A 12,118-nucleotide genomic window follows, 5' to 3' on the forward strand; every position below is an offset into this window, starting at 1 on the left:
CTGGCTGCTCATAGCTCGAACAGAAACATTATTTCCACACAGATACCGAAACGACGTGCACTATTACCACTTCTGGGTTTAAGATGGATGACATCTTGATAATACCTTTAGATACCATGGAAACGGGCAATGATCCATTTAAGCAAACTTGATTTTTCTTTAATAGCAAAAAAGTAATTAAATGTTCCCATGTCAAAACAAAAAAGCAACAGGACTCCAAGAACAACATCCAGTCCTCGTGACGAGCCCCGGCTTTGGCTTATTCTTCAAACTCTTTTTCTCGTATGTGTTCATGAACTTGGAAGAAAAACTTCCTTGAATGACCATTAGAGGCACTGACTGACACCATTAGTCAGTCAGTCCCCATGTTGAAATGTCCAACTTGAGAAAATAAGGCTCAAAAATGGTTTTGGTCTGCACATCTGGATTTCATATCCATGACAACTGCTGTTTTATTTAAGGAGTTAGTTTGTCTGAAAGCAGACCTGCATCTCCCGTCCATGAATTCACGAATCCTGCTATGGCCACACCAAGTCACTGTCAAGATACGCCCTCCTCTGTCTCTTATTTGTCCACCACCATGCCTCACCTTTTGCCATATCAAGTTTTCGATTTAAAAATAAGGGAAATGTTCCACCGCTGTCCCACCAGCTCAACCGAGGTCCAGTATCTTACATTTTAAGACAGGTTTACAACAAATCTAAAATATCTACCTGTCAACCACTTACAACCAAAATTATGTGCTCAGAATCCGACAGGCCGACCTTTGTTGACACTGACATGCTGTGGACATTCATATGTATGTAATTCCTATAATAGAGCCTAAATGAAAACATAAAAGTGAATTAAAGCACATTTATTTATTTGAATTATTTTCAGTTTATATACACCTTGATTGTCTTCAAGTGAAACATTTACATTTTCAATCATGTGGCCCTCTGGCGTTCACTGAGTGGCACAGACGCATGTTTCTGAGCCTCCAGCTGCTGCTGCTGATGGACATCAGTCCTTCCCCCGTCAGAGACACTAACATCGCAGTAAAACATCTTTCAGAACATGCAACTGAGCCCCATCATGCTCCTCTTTAGGGAAGCAAATTTGGTTTCCCATTTTTAGAGATATTTACATGAAGTGTTTGCTTTTTGGAAGAAATGCCTTCTCTCTCGTTACATCCATCCATCTCTGATTTGTTGTTCCGAGTGTGTTCCCGTTGTCGCCACTAACCTCACGAGAACTGCCACCCAGGCTATAGCAAGTTATCGCGAGGCTAGTAAGAATTCAGTTTGGAGGGGCAAAATAATACTATATATATATATATATATATATATATATATATATAGTAATTATAATATATATTATAAAACAGGACATTTACATGAAAATACTAATACGGGAGGACAGCGAGAAAGAGGGGTAAAATGCAGTAGTTTCCCGGCCAAAATGAGAGACTTGACAGGTATGCCTTTTACAGCTGCAGTTCAAGTTTCTCTCAGTGCTGCGAAGCTGATGTATAAGACGGCAAAATACTGTCTCCTGTCTCCGACTATTAAAAATTACCATCAATTTTGACATTTTGATTGGGACTAAATATGCCCCACTGTCTGTACAGAAAAGTCTAACTTTCCTATAGTTATGCAACTGTACATTAATTACCCCTTTGCAAAAGCGTTACGTTGTTCAAATTACACATCAGAGATAAGAAATGAATAAGATAAGATCACTATGGGCAAAATCCCTCATATTAGTGGTAACACAACATGCACAGCCAGCCAATCAGAGACAGAGTAGAGGGGGCGGCTCTTGGCATTGCCATAGTAGGATTCGTAAATTTGCGTCACGTCCTCTGGGCCAGGCTGCTACTGCTTAAATGTGAGATGTTGAAGAGCAAAGTTAATGGAGCTGGTCCAGTCTCTGCTGCCGCTACCTCCTGAACCGCAGCTGGGTCGAACACCCATCCCAGAACCTCTATGAGCTCAAATAGAGAACTTGTGGTGACTGGGCTATGGTGTTATTTCCTACCTTGCTTGATTGTACTCCTCTGTTGCAAGTTGCTTTAGGTAAAAGGTTTCTGCCAAATGTAATGTGAAGTTTCGTAACATGCACAAACTCAAACTTCTCAGGGAAAATGTATATCACAGGATGACAAAGCTTGATTTACAACAATAAATTCATCAATCATTTGCTTCTATGAATGTACAAGCTCAAAAATCAAATGTTCTCCTGGTAGACTACATTTCCTCAGATTTAGCGGAAACGTTTGCCGTTTGGTTGCAAAAATGCTCTTTTGGAGGGATTTTCTGTGTGACAAGAACACTCAGGTATTTGTGATAGGTGGTTTTGAATCAGTCTGAACCTGCTTTTCTCTTTTTGTCCCCACAGGCTGATGTTTCTCTACGACTGAGCTCTGATAGGACTGAGGGTCTTTCCAGTTTCAGGCCGACTGTCTCCACCTGAGGACTGTCTGATTACTCCCATCTGATGGAATTAGACTTTGCTATTTAAGAATCAGTCCCCTGGCAGCTGGCTGGCTTCTCACTGCTTATCAACTGCCTTAAATCTCATTGTGTTTGCACATAGCACATAAGTAAAGTAAAAGTAACTATCAGCACATTCAAGTTCTAATAAAAGTGCAATAGAGCTGAAGTAAAAAGGCAATTAGTGGCAACAATCCTCGTGCCAAGATGGATGAAACGCATAACAGGACTTCCTTGGTCAAAGGAGCCAAGGACATCGCCAAAGTAGCCAAGAGGCAAGCTGCCAAAAATTTCAGCAAAGCTGTCGATCATGCCTCAGATGAGTACTCCACCCATCGCAGCTACAACCGTTTCCACAATGACGAAGACGAGGAGGACAACTACAACAATTACAATCAGCAGGGTGGCCACTATGCTGACAATGCAGCCAATGATGACGATGAAGGGGCTTCCAGTGATGCAACGGAGGGCCACGATGATGAAGACGAGATCTACGAGGGGGAGTACCAAGGCGTGCCTGGCGTCAGCAATGAGAAACAGAAGGATGGTCAGGTAGCTCTGGGAAAGCCGGTCTCAGACAGCCTCAAGAGCCGCAAGGAGCTTGAGAACGAGAGACAGGCAGACGAGGAGGAGCTGGCCCAGCAGTATGAGCTGATCATGCAGGAGTGTGGGCACGGGAGATTCCAGTGGCAGCTGTTCTTTGTACTTGGCCTGGCGCTCATGTCGGACGGTGTGGAGGTGTTCGTAGTGGGATTTGTCCTGCCCAGTGCCGAGACAGACATGTGTGTCCCCAACTCTGGTGCAGGATGGCTTGGTAAGGATAGAGAGAAAAAATGTAATAAAAAAATCTTAATTCTAATCAAGCAAAGATCATAGATTGCATTTAAAATCCTGAAGACTGAAGTAATTTTGTGACCAAACTAAAAGGAAAATGCCACTGACAGCAGCTGCTGCAGGGCTTGGGAGTTGAGCACCAATACAACAATGTAGATGCATTTGCGAAACTGATTTCACCTTGGCGCATCTTAACAGCCTTTCTAAAGAAGCTCTTAATACTGACATTTAAAGCCCCACTATGTAGCAATACCACTTCTAACATATTACAAAAAAACAGTCACATGGTGGTGAAAGACACAAAGAAGTGCACCTCTAGGGGAACAGACTAGATTCATTGCAGTTCCTTGACTGGCCGCTAGAGGCTGGCTCCAAAAGGGAGTCAATTACCACTGACCTCGCTGTTAAAATAACCAACTTTACTTGAGAATAAATCAGTAATAAAAGAAATTAATGTAGATAAGTTTCATATATGACAAACTTCATGCAAATGCTTCACATCTAGTTTTCCTCGAGTCTTGTGGGAATGTGAAAGGGGGTGGGGATGGGGAGTTGTCTGAGGTGTGTGCGGTTCTGTGATTGACATTTTGTAAACACGCCCACAGCTCTGATTGGAGGAGCTGTGACGGAAGCGGTGAAAACTTGCATTGCTCCTTGAGTGCTCCGTTGGCAACAGCTGCATTGCGAGTTGCAGGTAGTGCCAAAGGAGCACATTTGTTCCTCAAATTACCTCGTAAATATGATAGAAATACACTCAACCAAGTGCAGCTTAAACGTGGAGGCTGGTTTCATCTGTGCGCCCCCATGTGTTCAGAAGTGACATTGCTGCATACTATTGTGAAGCATTATAAAATTATTTAAAATATATATCTATTAAAAAAAAATAAATAAAAAAAATAAAATAAAATTTACAAAACAGAACTGTCAGAGACAATGCATGAAAAAAGAAGAGTTTTTTTTTTTTTCATTTTTTCCAAGTATGATTGTAGTTTTGCATGTTGAATGAAGCTAGTTGGTTTACATATAAGCAGAGTGGAAAAGGGGTGAAAAACTTTGGTTGAACGTCTCCAAAAATTCAACAGAAACTTTTCCCGGGCAGTTAGGCTGGTTATGATACATTTATATACAAACGTTATAAATGCTGCTCCCCTCCTCCATTGTCATCAGCTCCACTACAAGACAGGAAATGGTTTGCTCTGCCTCTCTTATCAATGACTCTTAAACAGCCAAGGTCTACCGCTGTGTGACCATGAGACAGGCATTTCTGTAGAAACACAGCGCACCATCTGATGGTACACCGTTAGCTTCAAATGCAGCTGGAAGCCAAGGCCCAGAGGCGATCTGACTGATGCAGATCGAGAGACCAAAGAAGTGTAAGATACAAGACCTAGATCGATGTTTAGATGCTTGCTGGTGATTGATGTTCCTGACATGTACTCTTGTGCAAATCGTGCTGGGTAGGTGACATTTTAAGTGGTCATCTCATCGCTATAGAAGCAGCCAGCAGGTTGTCATGGCACCAAGTATTTGAATACATGAGTAGGAGGTGTGATCATTCCATATCCGGGGAAACGTGTGTGTGCTCTGATTTTATAGTAAATCTCTGATTTGTATAATTTAAACAAATGCCACACAATCCTTAACCAATTTCCAGATATACTGTTCATCCTATGCTGTGGGTTTCAGCCGTTGCAGAGGCCTCTTCTCATTAGGACTGTGTGGTCTTATGACACAAAAGAGCAGGTTTGTTTATCATCCAACCTGATTTATCCCGGATTCTGACTCATCTCTCTGTGGGAGACAGGAGGGAAAGAATAGAAAGAATGAGTCATTTTACCAACTGGCATACACACAGCTTAAATAAAAGGATGTGTGTGCATGCTCATTTTTGGAGGAGAACATAGAACTGATACTCTGAGAAGGTCAGTGACTCAAGGGTTGAATCTTCAGCAGAGGTCCTACTGGAAATATTCTAGCAAGATCATTATCTTTAAATGCAGTTTACTACTTGATGTTTTGGGTATTAAATGACTTCTCATAATGGGTGCAATTAAACATTTCAAATAAGCCACATACACTACTTGCCAGCTATAGACAGAGCTCTAACAGCCACCGGGGACGCTGAGGCAGCTGCGGTTTAAATGATAAAGCAGATGTCTCCCTCATGTAGGTGGTAATCCCTGTCCACGTGCTGAAGTTTCCGCAACCAAAGCAGGTGAGCGTCTTGCATGGCAGCTCACTTTAGATTTGGTTTACTTTCTGTTCATCAGTCTGTGCATAAACCTCATATGTGACCAGTGAAAAGTAACAGATGTTATCACTGATTTATTTGAAAGAAAATGCTATTAAAATAAAAATGCTAAAATGCTATCCTATTTACATACACATTAAAATCACTTAAAGGCAGGGTAAGGAATTTGTAGAGGATGTCACACTTGTTTATATTTGAAACAAAAAAACAAACAAAAAAACACGCACTGGAGTTAGCTCCTCCCCCTTTTTGACCAACTTGAAACCGGTGCTGGGTTGCTGCTCAGGGGTGGTTCTGCCTTCAGGGGTGGTTGTGCTTTGAAACATTTTAAGAACAGTGAACACTCATTACTGTGCTGACAAGCATTTCAAAATGTTGACCAATGTTTATAAGCACTGCTAAAAACAGGAGTTACACCAGATTTCTTGAGTCGAATCCATAAAATCCAGCAGATGTTTTGATACTTTTTAAAAAATTGATGAAATGCAAAACATGTGAAATGACACGCCGTTTTAAGTGGAATCGAAGAACGCAAGCGTTAAATACAGAAACCAAATCCAGTATGAAACAGCGTTTAACTGCTGACTGGTGTTTATGATCACCGATACAAACGTGATTTACTGCAGATGGTGGGTATTACCGAATTACCGAATTGGATATTTAATGTTTGCATTGATGGGCGTGGCCTAATGGCTCAACAGCGCCCCCTAGAAGACTTCTTGCCTCAAGCCCCACAATACGGTTTGACGTACATGCACGAAAATAGGTACACACCTGTATCATGTCGCAACTTAAAGAAAAGACTCTTGGCGCCATGGCCGAAACTGAACAGGACGTCGGCCATTTTGAATTAATCGTGTAATTTTGTCGCGATTTATGCTATTTCTTTGGCCGTTAATGCGGCCCGAACCGTAACGTGCACCTAGGTGTGTTATACATCAAAATGTGCGTCTCAATCCAATGATAATCTCATAGAAACAAATCCTAACACAATGTTCCTTAAACCTGTGGAGGAAAAGGAGATTATAGATATTGTGAATAAATGCAAAAACAAAACATCAACTGACTATAATGAAATAGACATGAAAATAGTAAAAAAGGTTGTTGACGGTGTTACCGAATGGGTTGTGAAAGGCTACTTGTCAGTAAGTAATACCCTTAAATGACATCAGACGGAAGGCAGGCTTGCAAAAAAAAGTAATGTTTTAATGTGGTTCCAGGCCTGGACAACTTAGGTCTATAAACAAAACAACTCAAAAACAGAACTCATTGTTAAGCAGAGGTGTTGGCATCAACCTCTCCCCATGGCAGCCCCCTCTGTACTGAACCATTTTCTTTGTATATGCTCCTGTCTCCACCCCTGGCAAAGCAGTCACCAAATCACAACATTAGACACAAGGTGCTCCCCATAAAGCAATCAGAGCTCTCAGGCAATCATGGCCGCTCCCAAATTACTGCATCTGCATGGATAGACACAAGTACAGTAGTTAAATCACATGTCACAGCAGAATATGCACCTTCTGTGGAACCGAAATCCAACTCCTAATACTTGCTCATGAAAACAATAATACTAGCTACTCTGACAGAGTCTGCTCTGTCACAGACGGGATCTCCAAACCTCTGACGCATATTTTTAACTTATCATTACAAACTGGTCAATTCCCCAATAGCATGAAAATAGCTAAAGTTATGCCGTTGCACAAAACTGGAGACAAACACCACTTCACAAATTACAGACCTGTCTCTCTTCTCCCACAATTCTCAAAAAATTTTGGAAAAACTATTTAATAACAGATTAGACAATTTCTTAGATAAACACAATTTACTATCTGACAGTCAGTATGGATTCCGAAAAACCCGAACATCAGCACAAGCGTTAACCAGAGACGTTCAATAAACGAGACAGCCCACTACGGTTGTGTTTCTTGTATCTGTGTCACGTGGGTTTCCCCACTGCCCCGCCCCTTTAGGAGACTAACAGCAGGTCCTGAGTCTATTGAGTCCTATGGGAAAAGTGAACAAGCACAGATTATTACCAATTCCTTCGCCCCATAGTAACCTAAGTAAATATGGGACCCATTTTTCAAAAGCCACATTCCTTCTGAACATTCTGACACCAAAATGGCAATTTTCAGACCGACAGATTAGGAGAAAATGAACTTTGTTTGAGACCTGTCTGTCTGAGCAATACACTCTCGCGATATTTGGCTCTCATAGCTAATAATATAATATAATAATAATAATACATAGCTCTGCTCAGAGTCGTCGGTCACTGCAGAACTGCCAAAGTCGTTTTCCCATTGGATAAAATGAAGTTTAAAACTAAAATAAAACTTGATTATTTGGTTAATAATACTGTTATTGTTATTATTGAAGTCTTTTTGGAAGGGAAAAAAAATATTAAACTGATCCGATGATCTTGTACTGGGTGGGCGACCACGCCCACTTAGGAGACAGGAAGTGGATACCATTTCATACCATTGGCAGTAACGGTAATGCGCTATCTTCTGTATAAAGTATCTTTGGCGTTAACTGAACTAATTGAAGTAACCACAAATTCCATAGAGGGCAAGAAATACGCAGTTGGTTTATTCATTGATCTAAAAAAAGCTTTCGATACAATAAATCATGAAATATTATTCGATAAATTGGAACTATATGGGATAAGGGGGTGTGCATTACAGTGGGTCAGAAGCTACTTAAAGAATAGGAAACAATTTGTGAAGATGGGAGAAAATCAGTCACAATGTTTGGACATTGAGTGTGGAGTCCCCGAGGGGTCAGTGTTGGGTCCTAAACTGTTTATCATCTATATCAGTGTTTCTCAATCCTGGTCCTCGAGTACCACTGTCCTGCATGTTTTAGATGCTACCCTGCTTCAGCACACCGTGATACAAGTACCTGTGTCATCAACAGAACTGTGCAGACCTTGGTGACAAGCTAATGAGGACCTTTAATTAGAATCAGGTGTGTTGTTGCAGGGAAACATCTAAAACATGCAGGACAGTGGTACTCGAGGACCAGGATTGAGAAGCACTGATCTATATCAATGACATATGTAGAGTATCTCAAATGCTGAAATTCATACTATTTGCGGATGACACAAACATATTTTATTCTGGTGAGAATTTACAGCAACTTTTGAACAATATTACTATTAAATGATGGTATTTGGAAACAATAAAAACAATCAAGCACAGGTACAGATTGAGGGTGTAAACATTGAAAGAGTACATGAAACTAAATTTCTTGGGGTAATTATAGATGACAAGATTTGCTGGAAATCTCATATTAAATACATCCACAACAAAATATCTAGAGGCATCTCAGTTTTGGCCAGAGCAAAGCAATTCCTGGATAATTAATCACAAAAATTCAATCAATCTTCAATAAAAAAAAACTGGCATTCGGATAATATTAAAGTATAATATTATATTTTATTGTTGCCGGCCTTCAAGGATGCAAAGGTGCATCTTTTATAATAATGCAAGAAAAAAAGACTGCAGTTGAAAAACGAAATTAATTGAAAAATGCAAAAAAAATTAAATAAAACAAAACATTCAAACAGGAAGTTTCTCACAAATTCAAAGTTTCTACTGAGATGCTGCCTTCTATACAGCTGATTTCACACTCCAAGCCAAGCCAAACCGGCTTCATTTATACTTTTAACCCCTCCCACTACACCTGGATTCAATCACTGATCCCTCTGTTTGGCAATCAGACTGAATGGGACACAGCTGACGACCATGCGGCGTGTGGGTGTGTGTGTGCATGTGAGTATACGTGTATGAATGAATAAACATAGGACAACTAAGGGTGCTTTCACACCTGTACCGTTTCAAGCAGTTGTTCCGATACAGGGAACGTTTCCCCCTAAAGATCGGAACGTTTGGTATATGTGAACACAGCAATCGCGCTCTGAAACGGTACAAAACAAGCGTTCCGAGATCGCCTAGGAGAGGTGGTCTCGGCCCGATTCCAATCGAGACCTGAAACGGTTCATTTTTTTTATTTGGAGTGAGAACATAATCCACACAGCAACCGAGACAACGCCATTCATTCATTGTGTGTGTGCTGCCGCGGCGCAAGGAGAGGAGTCGGTGCAGCCGACTGCTGCTTTCACAACTGTGGCCCGTTTGTTTTGTTCCGATTCAGGGGCTGAATCGATACAGTTGTTCCGTTTCTCGTTTGTGGAGTTTGTGTTCACAAGGCAAACGTCTGTACCGTTTCAAAGCTGATAACAAATTCCATGCGCGAACCAGCTGCTCTCTGATTGGTCAAATGAACGCGGAAGGAGTTTCCTCTTCCGCACCCCGGCATAAACGACACGCCCCTTTCAGCGCAGCACAGACCGCAGCCGTTGGCTTTGGCTGATTTATGGTTCCGCGTTACACCAACGAAGAGCCTACGGCATAGAGTACGGCGTAGGCTCTGCGTCGATTTAACGCGGAACCATAAATCAGGCTTTACCCATTCATTTATGTGCGCTCGGCGCAGAGCGGAGCCCGGCAGCGGACGAGAGGCCGCCTGCTGCAGCCTGGTTTGGGCTGCGCAAACCCTGCCCGAATTGAACATTGTTTAATTTCAAACAAAGTTTAATTTGTGCCGTGCTGGGAAGACATCTCGCACGTCCAATAGGAGAGGAGTTGGTGGAGGCTGCACCGACTCCTCTCCTTGCGCCGCGGCTGCACACACACAATGAATGAATGGAGTTGTCTCGGTTGCTGTGTGGATTATGTTCTCACTCCAAATAAAAAAAATGAACCGTTTCAGGTCTCGATTGGAATCGGGCCGAGACCACCTCTCCTAGGCGATCTCGGAACGCTTGTTTTGTACCGTTTCAGAGCGCGATTGCTGTGTTCACATATACCAAACGTTCCGATCTTTAGGGGGAAACGTTCCCTGTATCGGAACAACTGCTTGAAACGGTACAGGTGTGAAAGCACCCTAAGACAGAAAGGGAGTGGAGAGAATGTACAGCATGCGTGTATGAGTGTAGTTGTTTGAATGTATGTTTGTGCACTGCCTGCAGTCAGGGGAGGACCGCACTCAGTGAGGGAGCCGCTCCGTCACACCTAGTTTTGCCTTATCTGACTTACTGTTTAGAGGTTTGGGGAAATACGTATAAAAGTTCACTGCAACCTCTATTCATACTGCAGAAAAGAGCCATAAGGATAATTCATAAGGCTGGTTTTCCTGAACACACCAATTCCTTATTTTTCAATTCTAAAATAATCAAATTTTTTGACATAGTAGAATTCCAAACTGCACAATTCATGTACAAAGCTAGGAACAACTTATTACCATCTCACTTGCAGGAAATGTGGGTGGTGTCATTGGACTTAGTTTTGAGTCCTTGACTTTTATTGGTGAAAATTGCACGTGCGAGGGCCCGTTCATCGCTGCTTGCAGCTTTAATTTATTTTCTGTTTTGAGCTCGACACAGACGTGATTGCAACGGTGGCGGTAATGGTGTTTTGGTCGGTTAGGTAATCCCACCCCAGGTTACCGAACCCTGTCACAAGCTCTTGTTGAAATAAGGCCAGGAGACCACCTCTAGCACTTGTAAAAACTAAGTTCTTGTAGTTGTTGGATTTGAACCTTTATGTTATACAAATATTTAGAAATATCTTGGCTTCACCCTGGATGAACACTTACAGTTCAAAGAAGATATTAATATCCTCGCTGATACGGCAGGCAGAGCGTTAGGTTCTATTGTAAGTAAAATGAAGAATTGTAAACATCTTAGTTATACTACCTTTTCAAAGCTTTATGATGCCTGTGTTTCTCCAATTCTTTTTTATGCAGCAGGGGTTTGGGGGGGTAAGGAGTTGTCCAGAGTGAATGCTATTCAAAATCGGGCTATTCGATGTTTTTTAGGCGTGCACAAATTTACTCCTGTGCTGGCTTTCCAAGGTGATATGGGTTGGGAGCCATGTTTGATTAAGCAGAAGGGGGAAGTGCTTAGACTTTGGAATCGTCTGTCTTCTATGCCAGAGGCTAGAATAGCCAAAAAAGTTTTTAATTGGGACAAAGCACATAACTATCCTTGGTGTCAGGGAATAAATGCTATCTTTAGTGAAACTGATCTACAACATATTTTTATAAATGGTCAGCGGTGTAATATTCAGTATGTTAAGCGTATGTTATTCTCTGAGTATAAAGAAAAATGGGCCAATGACATCTGGCATAAACCCAAACTTAGAACTTACCGGTTGATGAAGAGTATTTATTGTCCTGAACCTTATGCGACCTTACCCCTGGATAGATCAAAAAGATCATTATGTGCTCAGTTGCGAACTGGGATTCTCCCTCTGGCCATAGAAACAGGTAGGTATAACTCTGTTCCTGAAGAGGAAAGATTATGTAGTGTTTGTGACCTGAATGTTGTTGAGGATGAACTTCATTTTTTGTTTTATTGTCCATTGTATAATGAAGCCAGGAAGTTTTTATTTCAGAGAATGCAAGATTGTAAACCTGAGTTGTTTTGGACTGAGGATGATGTTAAATTGGAATGGTTTTTTAAAGAGGAAGTTTTCTCTATAGCTACTTTTATAAA

At 41.5% G+C, this 12,118-nt stretch overlaps 1 protein-coding gene across 1 annotated transcript in view; it reads left to right on the top strand.

The window, feature by feature from the left end:
- Nucleotides 1-12,118, top strand: part of LOC133454604 (synaptic vesicle glycoprotein 2C-like) — an 85,469-nt gene that overhangs the window by 10,556 nt on the left and 62,795 nt on the right. Inside the window, exon 2 of the mRNA XM_061733325.1 lies at nucleotides 2,380-3,288. Within this exon, the coding sequence (XP_061589309.1) occupies nucleotides 2,682-3,288 (607 nt within the window). The 5' untranslated portion in view covers nucleotides 2,380-2,681. The remainder of the gene's footprint in view (nucleotides 1-2,379; nucleotides 3,289-12,118) is intronic.

This window comes from Cololabis saira, chromosome 11 (genome assembly GCF_033807715.1).
Source record: "Cololabis saira isolate AMF1-May2022 chromosome 11, fColSai1.1, whole genome shotgun sequence".
Lineage (NCBI taxonomy): Eukaryota > Metazoa > Chordata > Actinopteri > Beloniformes > Belonidae > Cololabis > Cololabis saira.